This window comes from Nipponia nippon, unplaced genomic scaffold (genome assembly GCF_047370975.1).
Source record: "Nipponia nippon isolate SJK-2023a ecotype South Korea unplaced genomic scaffold, ASM4737097v1 scaffold_2, whole genome shotgun sequence".
NCBI classification, from domain to species: Eukaryota; Metazoa; Chordata; class Aves; order Pelecaniformes; family Threskiornithidae; genus Nipponia; species Nipponia nippon.
In genome coordinates, this window is record NW_028262336.1 from 67,034,674 (window position 1) to 67,062,511 (window position 27,838).

General features: G+C 43.8%; 2 protein-coding genes and 1 long non-coding RNA gene across 25 annotated transcripts in view; 1 reads left to right on the forward strand and 2 right to left on the reverse strand.

Moving 5' to 3' along the window:
- CARS2 (cysteinyl-tRNA synthetase 2, mitochondrial) overlaps nucleotides 1-11,034 on the forward strand; it is a 40,898-nt gene extending 29,864 nt beyond the window's left edge. For 6 of the 15 annotated variants that reach the window (XM_087757657.1, XM_087757658.1, XM_087757661.1 and 3 more), the window contains 4 exons: nucleotides 1,162-1,285; nucleotides 3,261-3,359; nucleotides 7,048-7,311; nucleotides 8,809-11,034. In XM_087757657.1, the coding sequence (XP_087613783.1) occupies nucleotides 1,162-1,285; nucleotides 3,261-3,359; nucleotides 7,048-7,311; nucleotides 8,809-9,144 (823 nt within the window). In that variant the 3' untranslated portion in view covers nucleotides 9,145-11,034. Of the gene's footprint in view, nucleotides 1-518; nucleotides 748-1,161; nucleotides 1,286-3,260; nucleotides 3,360-6,132; nucleotides 6,400-7,047 lie in introns of those variants that run through there. The other 9 variants (XM_087757666.1, XM_087757665.1, XR_015704743.1 and 6 more) reach the window with 9 other exon arrangements.
- LOC148055825 (uncharacterized) lies at nucleotides 823-6,126 on the reverse strand. Its single transcript, XR_015704753.1, has 2 exons — nucleotides 4,010-6,126; nucleotides 823-1,043 (listed from the first exon to the last, which is right to left on the reverse strand). It is a non-coding gene; the product is annotated as an uncharacterized LOC148055825 (long non-coding RNA).
- Nucleotides 11,035-13,385: 2,351 nt separating the features above from the next.
- The window catches only part of NAXD (NAD(P)HX dehydratase), a 50,675-nt gene continuing 36,222 nt past the window's right edge, over nucleotides 13,386-27,838 (reverse strand). For 3 of the 9 annotated variants that reach the window (XM_087757673.1, XM_087757671.1, XM_087757672.1), the window contains 5 exons: nucleotides 25,793-25,843; nucleotides 25,608-25,712; nucleotides 25,118-25,238; nucleotides 16,395-16,515; nucleotides 13,386-13,801 (listed from right to left, as the gene is read on the reverse strand). In XM_087757673.1, coding sequence (XP_087613799.1) covers nucleotides 13,651-13,801; nucleotides 16,395-16,515; nucleotides 25,118-25,238; nucleotides 25,608-25,712; nucleotides 25,793-25,843 — 549 coding nt within the window. In that variant the 3' untranslated portion in view covers nucleotides 13,386-13,650. Of the gene's footprint in view, nucleotides 13,802-16,394; nucleotides 16,516-18,232; nucleotides 18,488-21,968; nucleotides 22,089-25,117; nucleotides 25,239-25,607; nucleotides 25,713-25,792; nucleotides 25,844-27,838 lie in introns of those variants that run through there. The other 6 variants (XR_015704747.1, XR_015704748.1, XR_015704744.1 and 3 more) reach the window with 6 other exon arrangements.

A 27,838-nucleotide genomic window follows, 5' to 3' on the forward strand; every position in this document is an offset into this window, starting at 1 on the left:
GGAGCTGAATTAACCAGTTGCGATATTTGGCAAAAGGGAGGCTGCAGAAAACCTGCTGGTGAGAGATAAGGCTGAGAGACGTGAGGCGCAAACGGATTGTCAGTGGGGAACATGTGGGAGGGCACAACTTGTGTATCACTGGTTGTAAAAACAAGCAAAATGAAACAGAGCTCTTAATTAGGGAAGCGGTAGGTACTCAGCAGAGAGGGGGAAGCTTGCAGGGAAGAGTGTTGGGAGGAATGGGTTAGGGAAGCAGCCATCTGATACCTGAGGGGAGGCAGGCATTCCAGGCAAAAACACTCAGAAACAGGCACAACTGGGTTGAGGAGAGCCCCAGAGGCACTAGGACAGCTTGAGGTTCCCCAGGTAGCTCTGCTCCCTGAGCTTTATCGTGAAACGGCATCCTCGGGTCAGCACTGTCCGGGTGTGGTTCGCCTGGCTGTGCGCAGGAGCGTGCTGCCAGCAGCTGTTTGCAGCTCGCCGCTTATTCCCCCTGCTGTCCTCATCCTCCTGCTCAGAGCGGCTGCAGCGCGTGGCACTGGTCCTGCGGCCACGAGGGCTGGCTGCCCGCTGGCTTTTGGCGCTGTTACACAAACGGTCCCACCAGACCTCTCCGTCTCGGCCAAGCCAAGTGGAGTCCCAGGGCTGGGACTGGGCTCACCTGGGAAATGAGAAAGCAGCGCCAGCTTCCGAGCCAGACCCTGTCAACAGGACACCTGGCCGACCCCAAGTCAGCTCTCTTGCCAGGTACTGGAGTGATATGCGTGATGTGGCTTTGGAAGAGAAACGTGCTGTTAGCATGAAAAAGGGCTGGAAAAAAAAGAACTTAACAAAATCTTTAATGTGCTTAATATCAACCTAATTTTCCATCTGTTTTTAAATGATTAAGGCAAGCCTTGCTCTGCCGTTGTTGGTTCCTGTGATTAATGATGTATTTATTGAACGGATGCAGCACTCTGGATTTTGACAGGCATCGAGTTTCTCCCTTCGCAGCTGAAAGATGTATTCCCCCGATCAGTGTAGCGTCGCCCATCATAGGACAGCTAGGAAGGAAACGACAGTGTCCTTTCAATGACTCCCTCTGGCTGAACAGCTGATGAATTCACTGTACTGCTGGCATCTTGTTTGTCTTATCTTAAACGTTACCTTTTCTTCTTGAAGGCTAGCCAACACAAAAGTAACCGTGAAGGCTGCGTTTGCAGATGACTTTGACACCTCCAGGGCTGTTGCAGCAATTATGGACCTCATTCACCATGGCAACAGACAGCTTAAGGCTGTTACTAAGGTAACCCGTTAGGATACAGAGATCAGAAAATGACAGCTGTCCACTGTCCTACTGTTTAATGCAGACAGATTAGTTTATTGTTCACATAAGAAACCAGCAGAAACAAAGCTCCATAAATTGTTGACCTCAATGGTGCCCATTTGTCCTGACCATATCGCAGGAATTGTGTACGGCTATTGTTTTGTGCTTTCTTGTGTCCAAAGGATGTTTCTTTCCTGCTGCCCTATATTATTTATATCTAAGGTTTTTGAAAGGCCTGAAGCTATTGTGGCATGCTGCTGACTTCAGTGCTGGTTTTATGTTCTTACCCTGCTTCTTTGCTTAATACTCATGCACAGAAATCAACCTAAATTGGGAAATGGCGGGAGGTGGTTGCTGCAGGGGCTTTGGCAAGCAGTCCCAGGTGCGCGGGGCAGTCATGGTGGTGAGTTCAGCTTTGGGGACCAAGTGGCTTCTGCTGCTGGCAGATCATAACTGTGGCCTCAGCATGTCTGCGTGAGCCCGTCTTCAGACGGCTTTTGGCAAATTGAGACCCTGTTAAGATCTCTCAATGCTGACACAAAGGAAGCATCTGGTAAGGACCAGACCTGAGCAATAAATACAGTCTGAGGCACTTCTGGCTCTCCTTGTGCCAACAGCTCCCTTTCTCACTCAAGGTGAGCAGCTCAGCCTTGTTGCTGTGCTCCCTGATTGCTGGTGTCATCATGTCCACCGTTTTTATGCTGTGAAAGAGATGTTGAGTATATAGTAATAACTGAATTGGCTCATTGGTTTAGAAATCCTCCCTCTTCCTGGTCTTGTTTTAAATTCTGTCCTGAGCCTTATCTCTCCTTTTTCTTTATAAAATGAGTCTCTGAGCTAATCCCCAGCTTGAGCCAGTTTGCAGCAGGGTTCTGTAACAGCATTACCACTCCTTAATTACAAGTAGCCTCATTTTGCCAGTTGTTGCTTGTTTTCCCTGAATTCCTTCTGTCACTCACTTTGCTAAGAATTGGGTGGGATATTTGCGGGGCAGCTGACTCAGATTTCTGGTTGCGGTGGTGGAGCTTTTCTGGGTGCAGCCCAGCTGTCTGAGCGTTACTTCCTACCGACTGTGTGCGTACTTTTTCTCCTTAAGAGTTGTGAGTGAATTCACATAAACATAACTACTCGTTCCTCTCTTTAATCATCTCGCCGTTCTTATCTTGGTCGGCATGTTCCTGTTTCTTTCCCTCAGTGGTCTGCTTCAGCTCCCTCCAGTTCAGATCCTTTGCAAATTTTAGGGTATGGATTGTCTCAGGCCGTAATGGAGATGTCGGATAAAATCTAGTACCAGCTGCTAATTTGGTTGTGTATGTCATCCCTCTTTTTTCAGGCAAGGGTTAGTCCCTTAAATTGCTTCTCAGTCTATCATTTAACCTTGATTTTTTTTTTTTTTTTTTGGTGAAATAAATATGGAGGAAAGAAAGAAATGCATGTGTTCTTAAAAATGCTATTCTATCACTGCTGCTGGGGCATCACAAAATGCCATAAGCTATCTCAAAGAAGTCTTCATGTTGTTTAAGTCAATAAGACGCTCAAAAAAGGGTTTGTTTTTGGATTTTTTTTAATCATTTATTTTATAGGTGCCCTTGAAGCTGGGATTTTGTTTTTTTATTTTGTTTTCATACACACAGCCCTTTCATGCCCAGAAGTGCTATTTTTAGGTCTAATTTACTGTGCGCATGTAATGCATGGCAGCTTCACGCATCTCTTCTCCTCGCTGCGCATCCTGGTAATAAGCTCTTCCCCTCCCCCCTTTACTTAAATCTTTTCCCTTTGTGTTGCGAGGTGCTTTTATATCTCTGTGAAAATTCCCATCTGGGCAGGTGTTACTGCTGGAGGTAGATCTATGTAATTAGTAACAGTTTTCCCTTGTGGACCTAGGCTACAGAGAGATGCTGAGTTCTGTAATATGTATTGACTGGACAATCTCTTTTGAGTGTTTTTTAAACAGGATGCTGGATCTCCTAGAAGCTCTGTTGTGTATGGAAGCATTATTTCCTATATAGAAGGCTTTTTTAATGCCCTTGGGATGTCCTTTGGAGAAAGACAGGTACAAAACATCTCTTCTATGTGTACTAATGTATGGTAGCAGGGCCAGTGTTATGTTTTATAGAACACTTTCCAGAAGCGTCAGATATAACAAAGTTATTTATGGTTTTAGTAAACCTTTCTGCACTGCTTGCAGTTTCTACCGTGATGTCTTAGGAGAGCATGTGAGCAGGTAGAACAGGAGAAAGCAAAATATGAGCTTTTTTCTTCTCCGAGATACTCCTGTGTCATTTCTGCAGCAATTGTGCTATGGAAATGAAAGTTTGAGGAATGAAACGAGAAAAAGTTAGCATTGAAGGTCTTTTAAGTTGGTCCTGTTTATGTGTCTGGCTTTTTCCTGGCTCTTCCTCTTCTTTCTGATGTTTGCACCCGGTCTGACTTCGATAGCCTTACAAATATTTGTGGTTGTGACCTCCCTGCACAGCAGGAGCCGGGGTCCAGCTCCTCTGCAGAAAGCCAGGGTGCAGAAAAGGGGGCCGATCTGCCTTGAGACGCAGTAGGGTGCGGGGAGGGGAGGGCAGCGGAGGGGGTCCTGTCATTGGAAATACCTTACGTATCCTTTAGTGCTTGGAAAGGTAAGAATGGGGAGGGGAAAAAAAGGAGAGAAAAGCCCAAAGCTAAGTACTGCACAGGGAAGAGAGTGATACGTACGAAGGCAATATCCTGATGTATGGAAGGGGAGCATTTAAAATGACGCAAGGTGTGGGAGACTTGCAGGTTGTTCTGTGCTCCTCTCCTGCTGAAATCTGGAGCTGAATACCAAGAAGTTGAAAACTTTCTTGAGAGAAACTGTTCCGCCAAAATTCCTTTTGGGGGAGGAGGAGAAGAGGATAAGAAAATGTAAATAACCTTATTAATCCTTTGAAAGTTAGGCAGTATAGCAATAAAGTCATAGATTTACTTTGCCTCTTCGTGGATTTTTCCACAAAATTTCTTTCAAAACAGTGGTTGGATGTGATTTGGCTGTGTGTTACTCCTGATAACCCATGGTTTGTCATGTTAATTTTTAGTGGCATACTAAACACTTATATTTTTCTGTAAGTTGGATGTCAGTCATTCCTCCAGATTCTGGGCTGTCTGTGTGCAGGTGCCTGCTGCATCTTTATTTTTGCTGAAACAAGCGTCTGAATGCTTTTTTTTTGCGTGCTGTGCTAGTTTCTCTGGGTCAGCAGGGTCAGCAGAAGACGTTGGCGGGAGGTAGGCAGGAAGGAAGGAGCAGCACGTCAGACCCTTCTCTGTCCCTCTGCTCTTTCCCTTCAAATTCCAGTAAATGAATCAATCAAAATCTTCATCAGAAAGGTCCGTGGGCTGCTGCAGGCTAGTAAATAAAATGGTGCAGGGATTGTTCCCTGACCTCGAGACCAGCCACAACAGCTCGGTGTCCAACCTTTCCTGCCCCTTAGCCGGGTGGCCCCGGGCACGCAGCTTGTGGGGAGCAGTCCCTGACCACCACAGGTCCTGACACGTGGGCTGTCTGCGAGAGGGCTGGCTGGCCTGGCAGCCGCTGTGCTAACAATTTAATGTAGAGGCTACAGGGAGCAGCGTTCAGGCCCTCTTTGTTTGGATGTTTGCATGTAGCCTGCGGGTCTGTCTTGCTCTTAGGATGGGATTCACCTCAGCTAATTAGCCTTACCGTCCAATGTAGCTGCCTGTGCTTCTGCAGTAGTTGGTGGAGAGAGAAAGGCACTGCTAAGGGACGGTTCATCTTATTCTGGTGGCTGTATAAAATAAGACTGCCCATCTCTCTCTGCATTGGCAAGAGAAGGAGCCTGGACAGCCACAGGCAGGTCATATGAATCCATCTGAAACTTCTAGAAGACACTGCTAACCAGACAGAAGTCTAGGGAAATGTTTCTCTCTTAGGCAGCCTTACCACTTATTGCTGAGGAGTCTAGCCGGTGGGTGGAAACCATCATGCCCGTTTAGAGCCAAGGAGCAAAGGTGAGGGCTTTCGCTCTACCGAGGAGCTCTGTGTTGCGGGTGCAGCCAGGGGCAAACAGGTGATCACCTGTGGGGCAGGCAAGGGCCAAACTTCCACGTAAAATGTCTTAGGAGCCTTTTGGATGGGTTGGTACTGCAGAAGAAGAAATTAGAGATCAGCCTGGACAGGCTACACAGTGTTTTGCATGGAAATTGGATCAGTTCATCTCCTAAAGCTGCCCCTCCTTTTATAGAGGATCTTGCCTTTGTGTCATGAGTACACACCTGGTTTGAACTTTGGCAGTGGTGTCTGTAGATGTGTTTCTTGCTCCTGGTAGCATTTGTCTTTCCTCTCCCTTCTGTATTTAAGTATTTATCCTGCCCTTTTCCCTGCCCCAGGTTATGATGGAGCATTTCTGGCGCTTGGATTTATTACCTTCTTCAGTCTCATAACCTGCTTCTTTAGTATGTTTACATGTTTTGAAAGTTTGGGGAATTTGCTGCCTTTTATGATTGTGGAGAGCATTGAGCATCTCGCACTCTAGCCCTTCAATAGCTTCCCCCTCACCTCCTTCTCCTCCTCTTTGTTTGCTTCAGTCAGTGACCTCTGAAACTACTCCCTTTCATTTCCATCCCGCTGTTTGGTGACTAAATACAGTCCCCTCTGGCTTTAATTACTCAGCTGCTCTTCTGCTCCTAGTCGAGCATCGCTGCCAGCGGCTTCGCCCCCCCGGCCTTGGTGTGCTTTGTATGTCACTGCTCCGTTGTCTGCTCCCCCTCTTGTGTCTTAGTGATAAAATACTGCGACAGCATTTTCTTGCTTGTTGGAGGTTTGTCCTTTTCCTCCCCCTTAGGAGTTTGCCTCTAATGAGAAACAGGGATGGTTTCTCTGCTGAAAGCAAGACTGGGAGCCTGGCTGTGCCAGTGCCGAGGAGTGGCCTTCCTCTTCTGCTGGCACCTGAGCTCCCATCCCGGCAGCCGTTGGCGCGGGACCCTCTAGGAGGAGGGAGGCCGTTCCCTTCCCGTGGTGTTGACCAGCGAGACTTCTGCCACGCCAGAGGAGGCCGAGGAAGCTCGGAGCTGGCTGAGGGGAGGAGGGGGCCAGGCAGCAGCCAGAAAACGTATGCTGTGTGCAGTGGCTGCTGCTTGGTCGGGCCTTGCTGAGTGGCTGAAACTGGATAAAGCGGATCAGATAAACGTTCTGCAGATTCAGGGAGGTGCAAGGAGAAAGGGTGGTCTAGAGACTTAAAGCCAAAATACCTCATTTTCCTGGTTTGTGATTCTTGAAGAGGGTCTGGAGCTCAAAGACAGCGTAAGGGGCTTGTGTGCTCTCTAGCTCTGCAGACATTTACAGCCGAGGGACTGTCTGAGCTGGCGGCTGGGCTTCCCTTGCTGTGTTGGATGGCTGTTGCCAGGCCTTTCTTCCATTAGTTTGTCTAATCCCTTTTTAATTTATGCACGCTTCTGGCATCTGGGAGGTTTCCTGTGGCGATGAGTTCCACAGTTGGGTTATGCAGCTTGTTATGTTCACATGAGAGCTCTCTGCTCCAAGATAGACGCTGTCCTGTATAGGAATACACTGAACTACTTCCAGGGACAGCTGTACTGTAACTTGTGTCCAGCATTAGTGAGATTGCGACGTCTAAATCGTACCGGTACAATGGAAGATACACAAAGAGAGATGACGAGGCCTCAATGTATGCTACTGAGTTGGGGTTGATTTTTAAATCATTCTCGGATATTTGTAAAGCAGCCTGTTTGATTTCTAGGTGGCTCTGGGAGGAGGCGACTCGGCTGTGCTCTCTAACGTCATTGACGAGCTTGTAAGGTTCCGCTCGAAGGTTCGTCATTACGCGCTTGCTCTGCCGGAAGAAGCCGCAGAAGCTGTGCCAATGGAGGGTGCCGTGGGAGCCCAAGGACCGAAACAAGAACAGAAGGAAAAGAGGCAGCAGTTAATGCAGGAGAGAAAACCCCTCCTGGAGGCTTGTGACAGTCTGCGTGGAGACCTTGCTGCCTTTGGAATCCACATAAAGGTAGAAGACAGCGACCCTCTTTGTGAGACCGTTAGCCATTTTTTAAGGCATTTATTTTTGCCCTTTGCGCCCCTTCGGCAGACTGCAGTAGCAGGAGGTGGAAGTTAAGCCCTTTCCTGGTTGTACTGCTAGCTTTCTCTTCTGTTTCCTCAACCTCGTGTCTCCATGCAAGCTGTAGCTACTTCTGCAGTTACTAAGGGTGTGTTATTTAGCCACTGAAAATCCCGCAATATTCAGAAATCCCTAAGTTGCCCAAGTTCAGTCCAGAAGGAAAGGTATGAGTAATGTGTGCAATCTTTAAAAATTCAGATTGCAGAGGAACTGGAAAGTAAACTGAGATGACTTCCTTCCCTCTACCCTCCCCACATTCCCCCACCAAAAATGGTAAGTCCTCACGAGAAAGCCTCTTCCGTCTTCAGCAGCTCCATTCCCAACTGTTCCTGAGCCGTAAGTACTTTGCCTCATTCCTGCACTGCTCCTCTCTCCACCCTGCTTTCTGCTTTTAGCCTAACACCTAATGCCCCTGTTCTTTTCCATTACCCCAGTGGTGTCTTCTGCTCAAGAGAAATCCCTTCACTGGCTTACTGTCTCCTCCTGGTTTCCAGGTGCTACATGACCTCTTTAAGGGGTGCTGCTGCTTCCAGTTCCTCTTGCTTCACTGCCCTTCCCACCTCAGCTCCAGCCCTTGTTGGGTCAGCGTTGCTCCTTACGTGCAGAACAATCCTCCGCTTTCTCTTCAGCGTCTTTCTCCCTCCCTCCAGTTCACGCTGCTTGTTTTTCCCTCACTTGGGAACTGAGCCTTGCATAGTCTCCTTCCGTCGTTTTACCACGGGGAGGATGTCAAGTACAGTGACGTTAGGGAGTGACAGCATACATCCTCTTCAGCTGCTGAACGTGAGAGCTGTCCTTTGTCAACACACCTAGTAAAACCAAATAGGAAGTGTGGTCAGCTGTCTCATGATCTCAGGTGAAGATCATCAGGCTGGATGGGGCTCTGAGCAACCTGATCTGGTGGTAGATGCCCCTGCCCATTGCAGGGGGGGTGGGCTAGATGGCCTTTAACGGTCCCTTCCATCCCAAAGCATTCCATGGTTCTGTGAAAGTGAGTGTGCTCGCTGGGGTGAGGGCCAAAGCGCAATGGTGGTGAGCTACAGCTGGGAAAGCAAAGGAAGACTGTGGGAAGTTGGAACACCTGCTTCCTTAACTTGTTTGTACGTAGCTAAATCCCCGCTCCACTTATCTGTCAAGAAAGTTTGCAAATCCAAACAACTGCACTGAGACAAAGTCTTGGAGGAGACGACTCCCTTTTGATCTATTTGGCAAAATGGCCACAGCCCCACCCTTCTGAAGATTTGTTTTGGGTTGTTTTTAAAGGGATTTACAATTGTTTAATAACGTCCTAGAAATTGGCCTTAGCCAGGATTCAGCCCATTCCATTTATTTCAGGTTTTTTTAATAACCTGAAGCTCAGCATCATCTGTCTCCTGCTTGTCCCAGCACAGTTTGCTCCTGAGGACGAAGCACGCATGCACGTATGAGCGCACGCAGCACGCGTCCAAAGCTGAACTCCCCCTTTTTTTGCTGCTTGACGAGTGGAAGTACCTGAAGGTGTGCTGTGAAGGTGGCCCAGCTCTTGCCTTTGCAGATCCCAGAAGAGTCCTGCAAACTGAGCAACACAGCTCTGCGGTTCCTCGCGCGTTCCCAGAGCAAACGCGTGAGGAGACGTGGCCCTACCCAGAGCAGGGCTCTTGCCGCCCTCCTCCTCAGCACGGGTCTGCTTGGCTGGGTTGGTTGGCCGCCCTGGGTTGGTTATTGCCAAAAATGACAGGGTAACACAGCGCCCAGCAGCTGGGTCCTGCGTGCCTAATGAGCACGTGAGGAAGTAATTTGAATTTCTGTTTTCTACCCAGCTTCTACTTTCCATGAAACTTTTGAGTCCCCCGATACGCACGCGGTAACGCATCTGTGAACGTGCTCTCCCTCTGTCACGGGCGGCTGCAGTCAGCCAGCAACTTCTCAGGTCCGTGGGCAGGAGGAAGAGCAGCCGAGCCTCGTCTCCAGCCAGTGCGGACTAGAAACCCCTGGTTTGGGGCTGGCAGCTCGAGGGCACGGGTGGCAGCTTAGAGAATGCGAGGAACTGAATTGCCTTAAAAACCAGCTTTGTAGAAAGGGTAATTTCTCCTTCAGCTTCGAAGTTTGTGATTGCTGTACACTGGTTTCTTTTCTCATGCTGCTCAATGCAGATGATGACCTGTTTGTCTGAAGTTACAGCCCTTGCAACAAACTGATTAAAATACCCACCGGTCTTTTCATGTCATCATAGTGTGCAAGCTAATCTGTGCTACCAAGTGAAATGTAGTAATTAGGTATGTATGCATCAAAAAGTTTTCACTTTAAAGAAAATTCTACGTTGTATTCCAGCCTCTCTCAAGCGTCAGAGCTCACGTAACGTCGTCACGTTTCAGTATTGGGATTAACTTTTGGTTTATTTTTAACAATTGCAGTCAAACAGCTAGATCTTAACAGTCAGAAATGCTCAGTTTGAGTGTAATAGTCTCTTTCAAAAATGTGACAGTATTGCATTAGATACTTGCAGCAACAGGCTACTATCCTAAAATTCAGGAGATCAAATACGTTAGGCTATATAGTCTTATGTATTGGCTGTAGGAAGAGCTGTTGTCCATTTAAACATGAAAATTATGATTGCCTGAGTTTAACAGAAGTTACTCACATGAGAGAGACGAGACACCGCTGCGGCGTCCCACACTGATGAGGTGACGTTTCTGTTGTGGGGTTTTTGCCTTCTTGACGGGGAAGAACTGCCTGGGTTCGTTTCGCCACTTCGAGCATTATTAGTAGCAGCGGCATTCCTGTGAGACGTATCGCCACCTCTCTTACCGAACCCGACTGATAGCTTTGCTGTGTGAAGCTTGGTTAAAAACCTGTGCCTCCGCCTCCCTACCCACGTACGATGCCTGTGGGATCCCGGCTGCTGGGACTGACCTGCTTCCTCCTTCTTGCAGGACAGAGCTGCTGTTTCAACCTGGGAAATGGTGGAAGGAGGGCAAGCAGAGCAGCAGACTGAGAAAAAGAGCTGATCCTTCATCCTTGGACTTTTTTTTTTTTTTTTTTTTTTACTTCAGCTGCTTTGGCAACAGTTGTAAATACTAATATACTTTTCAAATAAAGTCTTTGGAACTGAATGGCTACCAAAGAATATAATCTGAGCAAAACTGTTGACACTGCCCACTGGTTTAAACACTTGTGTTCCTCTCAGACACAGAAGGAGGTGACAGTGTTAGCCTTGAAATATTTCCTTATTGCAGTGTTGCTGGCTTGCTCCTGTGAAATCTTTAACTACACTATGACGGTATCCAGTTCTCCCTAAGGCTTGGTACCTTTTCGGTTTGCTTTTGCACAGGACACGTCGAGGCTTCCCTAGCAGTGGGAGTGCAGCATGCTCAGGATCTCCCCATCAGAACTGGGAAGATAAAATTAGTATGTGTAATTATCACCTACTAAGGGGAGTGTTCGGATTTTTTTTGTTATAGTTTTTTAATTCTAAATTGTCTTAAAAGTCTAATACATCAGTTTTAACTATAATTAAGCTCTTTTTTCTTTTTCTGTAATCAAAGCTGCATTACTAGATCCTAGCAGCATGATGAAATTCTTGCCTTAACAGGAAAAAAAACTTCCTATCTTTATTAAAGAAAAATCAACACAGGCCAGTTACCTTTTTTTCTTTTGCCATGTTTGCGTTACAAAAAATGCCTACAGCTGCACCAGCCAGGGCAGAGGCAGAGGCCTGCCCGATGCGTTTACATGGGGCTTGTACTCACCGCTGGCATCCTTTGTGTAAATCAATTTATGAAAAGGTAAGTAAGAACATGGATCCATCTACAAGGAACTTCATTTGAAAATACAATTCACACAGGTAATCTGTGTTCAAAAGGATCACGGATCTCTTTTATACTGTTGAGAATAAAACGCGTAGCTGTCTTTCTGCTCCCCTTCTGGTTATCGGTACGCCTAGGGAAGATGGGGGGGTCTCCATTAGCGCCTTGGCAGATGCTTATTTGACGCTGTTGGTATTTTAAATTTGCTAGTGGCTGTATTGCTCTAGTAAGCTAGAACAAACGGCAAAGAGTCAGCTCAGCTTCTGTGGGAAATGTGACCGGAACATACCAAACAAAGTACACACAATTAATTTGCTATGATTTTTATTTCCTACCAAAAGAAACTGCTACATTTCCAGAATGTTTAAAAATCGTAACAATTGGTATACATCATTAGTGAATAACAGAGTTACAACTTCTGCGTAGATTTAAAACCAACACGGCAGGTTGAAATCTGTACTGAGCTCTGTTAATTGATTGACTTCGCCTACAAAGGCCATTTAGATTTATAATACCACTGCTGTTCTAAATACAAAAAAATGCTCATCTTGGAGGAAATCCAGTAGCTGTTTTAAAATCAGTTTCAACTTTCTGGTTTTATTTAACAGGAGGCCGGGCTTGTCAAATAGTTTTAGGGGGGAAAAACAAGAGTAGCTTAGTTTCCCCAAAGATGTAGACAGTTTACAAAACTGCTTAAATTAAATACGAAAAACCCATCTCTTATGAGTGGACGTTGCTCTAATCTAAAAAGTCTGTGAACCCTCATAGACCAAAACGAGCAAACATTTAAAAACCTATTTTAAAAATAGGTAACTGGTTTAAAAAGAAAAACAAAAATGCATCGGGGTGAGGTAGTAGTCACAGTGCATCCAGAAATCTCAGCTCTAAGGGCTGAAGGGAAATACTCGGAGCGGCCTTTCTGGTGCCGGGTGCTTTCTGCAGGCAGCCTTTGCGAGGTACAAGAACGCAATCTGACTAGCGTGCGTGACGCCACCTTCCACGCCAGAGCTAAGTCACTGGAAAAGAGTGGCTGCAACGAATATATAACATCTACTGCAATAACTAGACACATTATATGCTTGTTCCTGCGCTTGACTGAGTATATATGCTCGGAGCTAGGTTTAAGGGCGGTACCCGCTCTAACGTACTTCGCGTGAACTCGCCCCTCTCCCCATATTGGTTCAGTCCCTACAAACTTTGACTGGATTTCTAAAAATTTAAGAAATGGTACTGTGCAAGCTCCCACGCAGCTTCCCCTTTATACCCAACGCTCCTCTGCCCTGCCGACGAGCCCTAACGCGACAAGGCCTGTCTGTCTTGCTAAGGACCAAGCAAGAAGCCCCTAAACCCAGGTGCTGCGCTCAGAGCTCAAACGCCGACCGACAGTTTTCTATTCCTGCCTTTGATTTGCAGCCTGCGCAATGCTAAGAGGGTACAGGTACCTGCCGTCGGCTGCCTTTTGTGCCTTCAGTTTGTATTCCTGCTGGTTATTAGCCACCTCTGCATCCGTACGCTGATCTTCTCAGAGCTCTTAACTCGCAGCAGGCAATCTGAGTTTTAAAAGCACTTTGCTCTTCCATGATCACCGAGAGTTTGGCCAGTTTAGCTGGGTATCACTAAGTTTCTTACCCCGCCTTGTACCTCTCCAAATGATAATTTCACAAAAAGTTCATCATACCAAGTTCTAGAAGAGTCAAGGCCAGCTAAAGGAATAGAAATTTTTTTTTTTTTTCAGGTAAGCATAATTACTGTGCAATGCTAAGATACCTACAGGTACCTATTCTGTGATGGGGGAACCTTTTAAAAAAACCCGACAAAACCCAAAAAACCCAGGTGCTGCAGGAAGGGGTGTCTTGTCAAAATGAACGCTGCCTCTGGGACTGGGAATGGGAAAAGGCAACTAATTACATTCAAAATCTACAGCAACTCTCATGCATTCCCTTTCCAAAGAGGCTTACTTTTTGCTTCTTAATACACTAGCGTGGCAAAAAATGAAGTGCAATAGCTAAGTCTAGACAGAGGGTCTAAGAATGAAAACATGACAACAACCTTGGTGCAAGCCAAGACGTTCAGTTGAGCTGGTGGAAGAATTTTATCTAAGTATCAAGTGCATTTTTTTTTTTTTTTGCTGTTCACACTTTAGTTATTGCTCAATAACTATCAAAAAGAACAGAGGAATACTTTCAGTTTAGTTTTATTATATTATAACAGATCTGCAACTACAGCTTATTTCAGCCAAAACATTTTTGTATTCCAAACTCTTAAAAAATATCTACATTAATCATATTTTTCTATTCTTAAAAATAAAAAAAAAAAAATCTACCTAGCATACCAATGCTGCTACAGCACTTGAAAGGGTGCATTACTTATGTAAATTCTACGGTAAATGTAATTACTCTTGCAGTCATTGTTCTTCCTTTTCTTCTTCTCTGCTGCTTTGGCTTCAGGTTTCAAAAAGTTTGTTAAAAGCTGTTCCGACTTCTGAAACCATGTCAGAGGCAGTCATTGAACGTCCGAATTTTTGAAAGGCTTGGTGGTTAGACTGCCTCGTAAGAGAGCAAGCTCCAAATGCAGCCACTAGAAAGGGATTTTGACTAAAGGAAAAAAAAAAAGAAACAACAACATTGTAAACAAAATCTGAATACTCCTGTGTAGTTCAACAGGTGGTGGACATAATCCTCGTACCCATGTATGTCTGTCAGCATTGTCGGGAAGGCAAACATCCGTATTTCTCAGACACAGCACCTTTGGCTGAATTTTTTTACCAAATACTTCCCTTCCCGTGGCACAGCGCGTGACTGAGTGAGAACCACCACCAGGGCTGACGGATGCAAAAGGAGAACGGTGGGTAAGGTGGTGTTCCACGTCCAGTTCTACCGATGTGAAACTTCATCCTTTCCTTCTGAGGAAGACTGAAGTCTCACCTGGCGGCCTTTTACCTCCCTTCCCTCCCCACTCGCTGGGTAACTCGGTTTAGTTTTGTATTGCAGGGGGTGGGGGAAGGACGTGGGGATGCGGACAAGAGATGATTTTCAACAGCGCCGTAGTCACTGCTCCAGGGCCTTCATTAATCAGCTTAAAAGGGGTACAGTGACAGCTGTGACAGAAATAAAGGCACACTCTCTTAATGCCTCCTACATAGCTTACCAACTGCCTGGGAGAGTGTACCCAGCCCTTGAGCGCTGAACCTCCCCCAGAGAAGGCAGCACGGCCCTGCCACCTCCAGAGCACCTTCGCAGAAGCAGGAGCTGCTTCTGCTGCCTCACAGCACCAGAGCAGAGCAAAACAAGGGCAGAATAATTCAGCCGCCAGCCCTGGGCTCCAGTTGCTGGCTGGTTAAAAACCTGACAAAGCTCAGCCACGGCTTGGACATAGCTGCCTGTAAGTCACTAAAGACCTACTGACTCCTGTGCCAAGTAAAGAGTTTTGTGAAGGATCACGATATAAAACAAAGGCAAAGCACAAAGGGAGCTTACAATTAGATGTTACCAGGGCAGCTTTGAGTACCTTTTCCTTGAAAACAGCACCTTCATACACCCATCAAGGTGCCGGAGTGAGTATTTAAGCCACCTAGAGAGTCAGCCCTGAATGCCCAAATACTGCTCCGGAACGAGAGCTGCGCACAGGCTTCTGGGCTGAAGACAGCTAAAGCTCCTATTTCTAAGGCTACCGCATCGCCAGCCTGACACACACCATACTCCAAAGGCATCACCTCAGCGTCCTGTCCACTTCGCAGCAGAAGCCTACCCACTACACCATTAGCACCCCTGAAAGCCAGTGCCATCTTCATGTTTCAAAATCCTGCTCTGCACAGACCCCTTTTGAAATGACCGAGCCACGCGCAAGCGTGGAAGGACCGGCTGGACTGCCTGCAGTGCGGTCTACAAGCCGATGCCCTGGTTCACTGTACCCAAAAAGCTCCTCCTTTCCTGCAACACACGGGATAAACGGGATCGGTACAGCAGGTGTTTGAGAAGGGTCACCTTAACACCACCGCAGGAGACACAATGTATTGCTGATGCCAGTTAATACTCTCCCACTTCCCCTTCATCTATAAAATAAAGGCGTTTCTGAGCGAGCTGTTTGGACAAGCCACAGGAGCCCAAGTCAGGAGAGCCTGGAGAACACGTGCTGCGTTTGCTAATCTCTCCAACAACTGAGTACTGATCTGTTGTACACCATACAAAAATGAAGTCACCCTTTTAGTGAAGTAAACCGAAATTCCTCCTTTAGGGGCAGCTGCAACTTGAGATATACCCGCAATCTTGGTTTCATTTTTCATTCTGGGTATGTTAGATTTCAGAATTTTAAAAGTCTGGTTCAACTGGTCTCTCATTCCTCCTGGGGGACCTCGTGCAGCACTCTCTCAGTGACATGAGCAGAGACCAGTTAACTCCCACCCACGTCTAACAGCATGCATCTGCACGTAGCATCCACAAGACTACACAAGATCTCCGCTCCTCAAGCTTCAATAGCTCATTATGTACTGGGAAGAGGGGCTGTTATTCCCTTACTGCTTGTGTCAGGGTTCCTTTCAACTGTATTTGAAGCAGCTACTTTCACAGGAAGACTACATGACCATATGGACCAACTAGTTGGGCAGGAATTGACGTAACCGAACCAAAGAGCCAACAGCCAGCTGCAGCTGCATGGCTGCTTTACGTACGCCCAAACCGGACTGCCATTTGGCCTTAAAACGGTTACCCTCTTTGAAATTTTATTTCATTTGCAAGTTTCAACTTACCTGCCCCACTGAATTACTTGGGTACAATGCAAGAGGATTCACCAAATTACAAAAAGCTAAACGACATGTTTTTTTTTTTAAATTATAGAGATGTTACTGCCAGTGACTACCACTTATTTATTCTTCATACTTTCTGCCTACATTCAATTCTTTTGAAAACACATACCCCATACATATAAGCCCCTGGGAATCGATCCAGGTTCACACTCTTCTTCTGCCTCAAACTTGGGAGATGTTAGATTACTGAAGAGTTTGTCTTATTAAAATTGCAACTGTTACGTAGACTGCTCTAGAACACCTTACATTTTTTAAAAGTACGTGGATACCTTAGTCCCAATGACTCCAATTGCATTTGGAAACTTCTATAGCAGATCTACAACAGTTGCCATAGGAGAACATAGACTCACAAGAATTAAGAAGTTATTAATTAATAATATTCATACCCATTTGTTTTCTCTGCTCCAGCAAGAAACGCCCAGTGCGCTAAGACTCCAAGAGAACCAGACAGAAGGTCCCCCTGTCCACCGCATCTCCGGCTGCTTCCTTCGTGACTGCACACAAGTACTATGAACAGACAAACCAGAAACAGTCATGTGCATTTTTTCTTCTGTTTACAGTGATATCACTGTAGCTGTGAGGGTTAACCTCTGAGGCACACAGCGATTAACAGATTAAGCACAGGCAGCAGCATATGCTGAAATACACTCTTAAAAAAAATAAAAAAATTGCATTAACATTTAAAAAATTCTTTTCAAATTGTTTTTCAATCCTTTACAAATAACATCGCACAATGTATACACTTTCTCCACTTCACTCAGCCTGCACAGAAGATTCAGTCACTAATGCGTTTAGTGACTCATGTGAACTGATGCTGCCATGATGAGCGGTCACCCCAAAATGGACCAGGTCCCTCCACAAAGCCATTGCGCAAACGCGGCTCTCCAGAGACTGCGACCTGCAGAGTTTACAAACGTAAACCAAGGCGTTTTGCAGAGAGCAAATGCAAAATAGAACTAAAAACTGCAATCTTCTGCCCATCAGAAGGTATTTTACTGAAACCAGCCTGTTCCTTAGGCTTTGTAAAAACCATATGCAAAGAGAGATGTCTCTTTCTGCCAATCAACAGTGTTCTCAGCATCCCTGTACGTTTCCGTCAGCAGCGTCACTGTGGGCAGGCTCTGTCAGAATATCAGATGTTCTATTTCTATTTTAAATATACAAAGGACCTTGGTCAAACTGATCTCTTGGTGGAGCTTTAACTATGAAGAACACGCAAATGGTTTCACTGAATTTAACTCCTTTGTCCTCCACTCTCAACAACCCAAGCAGGAAGCCTGAAGGATACATAAGGCACACAAAAAGAAAACGGCATCAATTCTGCTGCCCTTCTCCAAACTTTCTTGTGGGTACGTATCTATCCTTAGCTTGCCTTGCTAGGCTCTGAAAAAAACCCAGGGGAAATTTATTTTCCTCTCCTAGGAGAAGGGAAGAGCTGGCAGAATCATCGGTGGTCCAGCAGCGATCCTCAGCACCTCCAGTCAGCTGCTGCGGAGCTACTCAGGTTCAGGACTATGCGCGCCATCGGTTGTGCGCTCCTGAGCGTGCCAAGTACACAAGCAAACTGTAAAGCAAGCCACTGCTCGGACAACAGCTCTTACCTCAATTTTCTCAAGTCACCTGGGCTGGGTTTCTCCAAGGTGTGTGAACAGAGCAGCCCAGGCGCTTTAGAGGGAGTACTATCCGTATTTTTAGAAGGAATTTTTCTCTGACAAAATAGTGGGAAAAATCTGAACAAAACTGAAGGACTTGCAGGTAAATCTTCTTAAATAGCAAGAGGTAAAAAACCACTTAACGCAAGTAAACCCTTTCCAGTTCATTAGCATATTTCACTTCTGCTTTTTGCTACTCGGTGCAGCAAAGAATTGTACTTCACTTCCATTTCCTACCGATTCTTCCAGCAGTAATTGCTGGGCTCATGAGGCCAGGCAGTTGTGCATATTTGCTGCCACTGAGAGGGCAAAAATTCATTAGTCACCGTGAACACAGCAGACACCGCTGCAGCGTTGCCAGCAGTTAATTTTCCCAATCACTCTTCTCCCCTCCCCCCTCCCCCCCCAAATTAAGATTCTGGATGTGTTTCTCAGTGAGCAGTAGTTAATGCCAAATTTCACAAGTGTAATGCTCTTCTGAGTTAGCTATTTCAAGAAGGTACGCCCTTTTAGGTGGCACGGTTTATTTTATTTTTTTTTTTTTTTTAAATACAGTGCTTTGGAAAAATTACCTCTAATTCTGCTACTTTGAAGACGGTATCTCACAGGATTTTCACTTTGAGGGCTTGAACTCCTGGCAGGAGGCAGGATGGAAATCCTCTGTTCAAAAGCTTTGGGGCCTTCTGACTGACAGCTGAGCACAAGCCCCTGCTTATTAGCTGTATGTCACCATCTGCCACTATTCTGTAGCCCCACAACCTTCCAGTCAGTTTTGAGCTGTACAGGAAAGCAAGATCTCTTCAAACTAGGCCAATTATAATACCCTGCTACAAAAAAAAAAAAAGTGGTCTTTTGTTTGTGTTTTTTTTAAAAAGTAAGTCTCAAATACGTGCAGGCTACCTCACAGGCAACAACAAAAGCAGACCTTTGTACTCTGCACAGAGATACTGGAAAACAAATCCACGGAATAGCTTCAAAGAAGCAGAACTACAGGAAATTCACTTGAATGAGGGGGAAAACGTGTAACGCTCTGGCAATTCTTGCGCAGGGGTTCAGTTCCTCAAAGAACATCTCAAAATAAAAGGATGATGAAGATTACAACAGGCCATGGGAAAAGGAATGAAAAACTCCTCTGAACTACAGTCACTGTTAAGAGCTTTTAAAATAAAAGAAGGAATCCCACACTACCATCAAGACAAACTGGCATACTGCCAAATCCACAAAGGACAAAGTCTTCCTGATGCTCTTCCCAGCCTTCTCCTAGAACGACAAAAATAAAACTGCTGTCTTCTCACTCCCGCAGTCCGACATCCCCCACTGGCCAGCTCAAGCAGTTTTTTTAAGGACCACGGGGGATGACATCCTTATGCGCTGCACTGAGCAGTGACAACCAGTGGCAACGTTACAGGACCTCGATTAGATGGACATGACTGAATAGTCAGCGATGACGCCGACAAGGCGGGTAGTTCTGCTCCCTGGAGAGATGCAGAACAATGTATTTACATGAGGATGAAGTATTTTTCAGTCCACTGCTCAGTGAGGCTACCCCACGTTCAACTAGGGATGAACATGTACATCAGAAAGCCTAGAAAATATGGTTCTTCCCGTCTGGAATAGCTGAGGAGATCAAGAGGAAGGGATGACGGACAACAGGGAAACTGCGAAGACTGAAATCACCACAATGTGCCAATGCTGAAAGGCAGCAACCGGGGCCACTTAAGGTCAATTAGTCTGACACTTAGTCCCAGTCAAAATAATGGAGAGGTTCACCTATAGTTCAACTGACAGACCTTAAGAGATAGAAACACATGCTGGTCAAATTGGCTGCTGGGGCAGGGTGTCTTGTTTTGGTTTTTAATAGGTCTGGGCTACCAAATCTGATGTCGTTATTGCACAGGGTGACGAATCAAAAAAATAACTCAATATAATTAATAGGCAGTCTTTTAATGACAACAGATTTATGCCAAGCAGCTTTCTGGGGAAAAAAAAAAAAAACAAAACCAAACCCCAAAACAAACCAAACCACAGCCCAAACCCCTACTCCCTAGCACTTACCCATGGAGCATACACACACTACCATAAGAAAAGGCTACATGAAATAAAAATGTTATCATTGAAGAAATCGCTGAATGAAGTATGGCAAGGAGACCTGCCGGAGTCAGAACAGCCACAGTTTCAACATAATCTCAGTGATTAAACAGCGCATAAATATTGCCAGAGCTGTACGCAGCACATACAACACATCCCTCACATACGGTCACCCAGATTTCTTGGTTACCTAAGTCCATCAAAACAGCTTGTACTGAAATATGAGTGTAACAGAAACAAAAATAAATGAAGGCTGTCATACTGACGGAGTAGTGGAAAGTAGAAATTCAAGAGTTTTAGGTTCCACACAATGCAAAATTCTGCCCCAGCCTTCCTGGGTAACCATGGCCAAGCCACTTAGTAGCTCTATGCTTAATATATTTCAGGCCAGAAAATAAGTTACCATCACTCCCTTTTCAGCACTCCTTGAAGATAAGATAAACATTAGCAGTTATGTAACTGAAAACAGCTGCCCTCTCTTTGAAGGAAAGAAATTAGAATTTAGTAGTTTTGCGGAGATCAAGCACGACGACTTAACTGGGAAGCATGAATTTTGATACGGCTGTACAGAGGCAGCCTGACGTACAACACCAGCTCCTGGACACATTCCAGTTAGAAAACCAAAGGTCCACGTAGTATAAAAAGTAATGTATGTCTGCGTGTTCTTGATTTGCAACATTCATAGCAGTGGGAAAAAAAAACCACAACAGGGATTAATTTTTGATGTTTTTGTTTAGAGCACAGAATGTAAAATATGGGATAGCTAAAAGTTAAACATGTAATACTGATGACGATGAAGGCGGCTAAAGAGCCTGTGTGAAACATCACAGTTACTGAGGCTGCGGACCAAAAGACAGCTTGGAGATTAAAATTTAATTCTTGAATCTCAGATGTCCTGAACAAGTTCTCTGCACTTGTTTTCCTCATACAAAGCAGGAGTATTACACTGATGCTAATGTGCTCAAGGATCCGCGCATGAGAAGTACGACCGTTCTGACTTCTGATATGACCTGACTGGATTAGACCAGCTAACATCAGCTACCCCACAGAACAACAAATACTCTCATTTAATTAAACGGCTTAAGATTTCCATTTTCTATGCAAAATAATATAGCTGTCAAGGACCATTTTGCTCTATCAAATGCAAGATTCAGGTTTAGACCATTATCGGATCTTGAGTAAAATCTTTTACCAGTATACTTCTCTGACCTAGCAGATATTCATACTAGTAAGAAATTTATCTTTTTCCTTTTGCAAGTTAGTTCACAAAAGCACATAGCTGGAGATTGTGGACTCCCAGAAACATGTCCCAGAGTGCACACAGAGAGGGAAACCAGTGTTGATGACTTGGGCTGGAGAAATCACTCAACTGGTGTGGAAAATGTAAGTTGGCTTTTATATAAAGGGTGCTTATACTTTTGTATTCCCTAATCACACTTTTAAAACTTAGATAGGTCCTTGAGTGTGAGACACTAGGCAATTTAAGTTAAAAGAAAATAATCCAAACTTTATATTACATTTCTTGGACCAGTGCAGGAGCCAGGGAGGCAGCAGGCTGGGCCGCGCGCGCAGAGGAGACCGCAGTGGCAGAGTGGACAGGAACCATGACCTCCCTGTTCTGAGCACTCTGCAGAAGCAGGAGGGGACACGAAGGTGCTGCCTCTCAGTTAAAATCTTGGCAAAGTTTGCTGGGCAGCTGGACACTGTAAGAGCTTTTAGCTAAGTGAGCTAGGGACTAAGAAGCACTGAATAGCTTCCTTTCTGGCTGTATAGGGAATGAATGGCAGAAATTAGAAGTACGGCTTGGGAATTGATGGCAAGAGCTGGCTTTTTACCCCAAATTCAGTACTCGGTAATCCTTCTCACATGCTGCTTTGCTTCTCTTGACCATAGCTGTAAGCTGGGCAACTGGAGAGAAGTTATGTTTGGCTACTGGCTCCAGGTAAAAGTAGTCACAGGCAGCAGCGGGCTGGTTACCCATAAAGTCTGCCTTTTGGAAGGGAGGAGAGGACAAACACAGGTACTGGCGGAAATACAGAAAAACTCATTATAACATTAAAAAAAAAAATCCAAATCCTCTACTTCAAGGACCTAACCAAATTTTAAACATGTTAGGAACTAAGACTGGTATAACCACACTTTATTATTGACCAGTTCTCCAAAGAGTAATAAAAAGAAAACCTTAGAGAGCTGTGCCATAGTGAATAAAAGCTGACTTACCTTTTACCCACAGGCTGAGCACTCATTCCTACCCTGGTCAGTGATGGCACTGATATCACCTACCAAGAGCATGGTGAAGCTCATCTTTGTAGAGCAGGGAATCAACAACTGTAGACCAAGCTATAATGTGAAATTGCAAAAGGAAAGAGAAAAAGAGTATATAAAACTTAATTTAAAATCTTGGTCATTACGTTTACAGGGCAGTTGGCAGCTCATAACTGAAATGGAGACAAATTTTAGAAAATCTCCTTTATAGTGGAGGCCTGCTACTGATTTCACAGAGGCCATGTACATGATTCAGTACTGATTTTAAGGCCATAAGGAACAGCCTGCATCATCTGTAAAAATAAACCTCAAAGGTATCCAGACACTTCACAGTTTGGGGATCTATCAAAATTCTAGGTATGTCATTGTCATAGCTAATTTCTTTGTCTGTTAATAAAATCTGCCTTACTTTTAATCTGAATTTATTAGGCTTCAGCTTCCAATCAGAATTTATTGTGTCTGCCTACTTAGATTACAGAGCTATCTGCTCACAGTAATCCTTCACCAACACCTGTACCTCCAGCTCACTATCAAATCACCTGATAACCTTTTTCATTTTCAACTAACAGAAGTAAATTGTCTACTGAATTTCCTACAGATGCATGAAATAACCACTACAATCACTCTAAGCTATAAAGTATTCACCGAGCCAGTCATCCCTGCTGCAAATTCGACATCCTCAAAAAGCCCTCCTTCCACAACAGCCAAGCACAGAATGCTAAAGCTACATCGTTAAGCTTGCAATTTCTGCTTTTCCTGGAGGGCACGGAGACTTACGTTTTTTTCAGAAAGCATGCATGCAGTATATTCCCAAAGGAGAGAGTTTGAAAGCGATATATGGAAACTACAGTATCAGTGTGCTAAGCACATTTCAAGAAGGAAATGCCTGAAAATAGGTACAGCTTAAGCACTGCAAACTGATGATGACATGAAAAATGAAAGGCAAGAGGAGTACATAGATCTTTTCATAATATTTGATTGTGCTCAGAGGACATTGGCCTGAACCAATGATCTGGATTTCCCTCACACTGGAATCATCAGGTATGTTGTCTCAGCTGAAAAAAAATGACATCAGATCAAAAGAACAGACAGATGAAAAAAGCAGAAGTTAAGAGCGAAAAACCTGGGAGAGAATTCAAGGTCAGTGATGTGACAACATGTTCTGTGTTGTGGCACAGAGCAGAGAGTAAATCTCCTTTCTCAATGTAATTTTGCATCTGAGTAGCTTTTAAAAAATTGACTGACAGTAACTCGCAGACCCAAAGAACATTCCTGTTACAAGGAAGCTGAAATCTATTCTTTCTGCAAAATTCTCAGGAACTTCTTGCAGGCAACACAAACCCTAAAAACAGTGCTTGTAACAGACATTATAACCTGTATTAAACCTGACAACTGCTTTCTTACAGCTCAGCAATGCTGCCTGTAATGTCTGTAATCCAGGAGAGAGAAAGCATCAGTGATAGAAGCAAGGTAATAACAAGAAAGCAGCCTATAGCTGGACATCAAACAACTGCTATAAAGACACAGAACTGTTTTTATTTCAAATCAAAAAGCCACTTAGTTGAGAGAAAAAAATATCAGAACACAACAGAGACAAAGAACAAGGTGGGGAAAAAAATGAAAACAACGGAAAGTCCCAAAAGCACACAAGACATACACCAAACTTGTGCTGCACCTGAACATTCAAAATTGAAATTGGAAATTTTCAGCTGTTTCCTCGTTTTTTGAGTTCTGCATGACAAGATACAATGGAGACTGAGTGTCCCCTCTCTCCAGCAATGGTGGGGATACACCTATCTCAAGAATAACAGCTCAAAAGGAGAACAGAGATATACTAGGTAATGTGCTCAATCTAAAGCGCTCACCCAGTTTTCCTGACATTCATTAAAAAAAAAGCAACAATCCTGCATAAAAAGAACATGGTTGACATAAAAACAGAGAAAGAAGATACACTTACAGTGCTCTAAAGCTCTCTAGCTGGCATAAACTGGAGCCAGGATATTTTATCCTCTGGCAGAGTTCATTCCCCCTTAAGCCTGCCCTGACTGTCCAAGGTTACAAATCAAGTCTGCCATGGGGGCAAAGAGGACAGCGGACTTCACGCAGGGCAACGTGGGTGCTATATGATCAACCAAAGTCCTTCACCACACAGGCGGAACTACATTGCTTAGAGATCCCAGCTTGTTGCACAGTCTGCTATAGTATCTGTACTAATGGGGGTATGCGGAAGGTGGTTTTGTACAAACCAGTTGCCATATTACATCTGTTTTTCTGTTATAAAAGACTCCCAAGGCTCCCAATAATGACAAATTGACTGTATATACAAAACGGTTCTGAAGCGGCATAAACATTTATCAGAGATTAGCATTTCAAGTAATTAGAGGCAGAGCTGCTGCTTGTTATGTATGTGAAATAAGACCACATAGTCAAAATGCGATGAAGCTACTCATGAATTAATTTTATACTGATCACAGTAGATGATCAGTATAAAAAGCATCAGACAGGCAGCTAATTTTATTAAGTATACTTCAACCATATTAATAAGTGACTGTTTTAAAAAGTTGTAATGGCAACTTAATTTGTTGTTTGTTTGTTTTTTTAAATTGTCAGGGCTAACGTACAAGTCATATATGTACATGCTAATCTACAGCATGGTGGACAGTATCAAGGAACTGGGCAGCTCATGAACCTCAAGACGTCCTGATTTTTCAGACACACCAATATATGGTGAAACAACAATTTAGCAATGACATCTGCACTTATACAGACCATCTCAGCTAAGGATTTTAAAACAGTTCACAAAGAATAAAAAATTAATTTCTCAATACCTGTGTAATGTAAAACATACGTTACAGCCATTTAATTGAGAAATAAAATCAGTAATTTTTTTCAGGAAATAAATTAAGTTGCACTCTTTTAAAATACGAATTTACACAAATCATCTAAAAGTGATCTGCAAAGACAGCCATCCCTCCCCTTCAATCTTCAGGGGAATACAGTCAACCAGTTACTATATATAGCCCAACCACTGGACTACAACTGAAAGCAAACAAACAAATAAATAAAAAAAAATCACATGGCTAAAAGCAAAAGGCTTCACTTACCTTTCTCTCCATCTGAAATAAGATCTCTTTCTCCCTTTTGAACAACTGTCAAATTCCCCATGGCTTGGCTGAGTCTTAATACACATCCATGATGATCACTACTGTCTACGGGGTCTCTAAGCTACAACACAAGAATTCCATACACAGTACTTATTTTGCTCCTAGAACAACATCTCTAACCATGCTACTTCAGCATATGTATGGGGTGGGGGGGGGAAGCATCATCATCAGTCTTTCCCAGTATTTTTGTTCTATACCCACTGCAATGCCGAAAAACGCATGAGAAAAAGAGTCTTTTTTAAAGAAAGAGCTCTGTTTAAGAATATGCATTGTTGTGGCAATTATCCCATGGAATAAAAACCCAGAATAATGCTTCTCTCGCATATAAGAAACAGCATATAATGGTTAACGCAGTAATAAGTTGTTTATTTTCAAAGACTAAAAGACTAAACTTACACGTACTTAAATATCAAAAAGGAAAACAGCTCACCATGGCTTCATACAGTCTACTAAACTCCATATAATTTGGAGTAAGAATAGCTCGCTGGTAGCCTTGAATAAGAGAAGGCTGCTGGGAAATGAGCCACAGTCCATCCTGCAAAAACCAGTAAGAAGAACATTTACTGAACAAATTCTGAAATGTCAAACCATTGACTGAATCTAGAAAATACTTACAGCATCAATAATGATAGGAATTCCTTTGACTTTCGCTTTTTCTATAATACCCTGCAAAAAATGCAGATAACTTTAAGACGCTTGCTAATTTAAATCTCATAAGATCTGAAACAAATTCATACAATAAATCTGATCATATAAGTTGTTTTTACAAAATAAGACACAAAAAAATCTGTTATATTCTGCAAAGACAACCATTTTTGTATCAACTGGTAATTTTACAGTTACATTGTTCTCTCCCTGGTTCAAGTATAAGCAGGGTCAACAGGGTCTCCATAACTGATGCCTTGTGTTGATATGCAAACAAGCAAGCAATCTCACTCGCTCTCCCTGCTGTAGGAGGCATGCAATGCCAACACAAGTTGCACATAATAAACATACAACTCCAATTAAAAAAAAAAAAAAAAAAAAAAGAAAAATCCAAATGAGTATTGCCATGATAGAAATCTACCAATAACTATAAACACTCAGTTGCTTTTCTGATGATAGCCCCATTGTGGTATTTGAATTTATGTACAAACAAACATCCCAAGACAAGCAGTACATAAAACACGTAATTTCACTCGTGGTCCTGGAGGTTTTATACTTTCAAAGCAAAACCAAGGAGGCCCAGACAACAGACCATTTGCAAAAGTGTTTTTCAGCAAGCGGTATCTACCAGCAGACCGTCTGCCCTTGTTCTCTCTCCTAACCGAGCAGCGGCAACGACTGATACTCAAGCTTTTTTAATGAGCAATGGCTGACAGTCAAGTTTTTTCAATGTTGGTCATTACCAACTTGTCTGCGAAGCTGGAGAGTTTATCTTTTCGCTGAATAAGATAACAGATAATGATTTTTGAATGTTATTAAGCTCTTCAGACGGCACTGAGCTCCACAGGTTAGCAAGACATTATGTAAAGAATAAGGAAGCAGTTTTTAATTAATTTTCAGGGTACTGTTCTTGTATTGTGGTCAAAATAAACACCACCCACCTTGCTTCCTGTAAATTATTAATTATGGCGCATATATATCCTCACTAACTCACTCCTATCTGATTCTGTTTTTTTCCAATACCAGTGGAAACCTTTCCCTTCTATTTTTAAATGGATGACCAGAATTTCGCAGCGTGCTTCAACCCAACGCTACTGGTGTTTGTTTGGATACTGTTTGCATGCTCTAAGTGTGAGACTGAAACACTACCCACTGCTCCGAGCCTCAGGACTTGCCTGAACGCACAGCTGCAGCTACATTAGAAGCCACTGCAGAATAAAAACCTTTCCATGACATACACACGCTTGCACAGGTCGCGGCTTGGGCTGCGTATCAGACTGCCAGGTGCCCACCCTTGTCGGGATCCCAAGGGAACACCAGAAGTCTTCTCTTATATTCAGCTACTTAAATAATTTTGAACCAATTGCAAGTTTTACACAATCCATACCATTCAGCTACTACTAAATTATTCAAATGTATAAATAAGTATATTTAACATCTGTGCAAGGATGGCATCTTAAAACATACCTAGAATTAATTGGGGCACACTGAAAACCAGAGAGCCTTACTTTCAAAGCATTTAAGAAATTTATGAGACAGAGTCATTTCTTTATTCATTAATGTTAATCTGCACAGATGCGCACAGCTCAGTTTTCCTTCACAGAAGCTGTACTGCTTTGTCCCTGCTGTGTTAAGTTCATTAACAATTATGCTTAATTTGACTCACTTGGTTATAATAAAATAAGGCTGTGGATCTAGCAATCAGGTTTATGGGTTTTTTTTCCTGTATAAATGAATGTTATACATCCAACAGTCCAATTATTTTTGAACCATACTAAGCTCTCCTGGTTAGATATGGCACTGAGCCCCAGAGGTTAGCAAGATATTATGTAAGAAAGCATTCAGATCATCCTCCCCCAATTTTTGAAAATACAAATACCATTTACTGCAACCTCGTTTTCTAACTGGTTTTAATTAGAGTATTTTTGTACATTAGCAGCTTCACCAAACTCCTTCAGTACACTTAACATGATTACTGCTCCACTTCCCACTAATATGAATCACCAGTTTATTCTA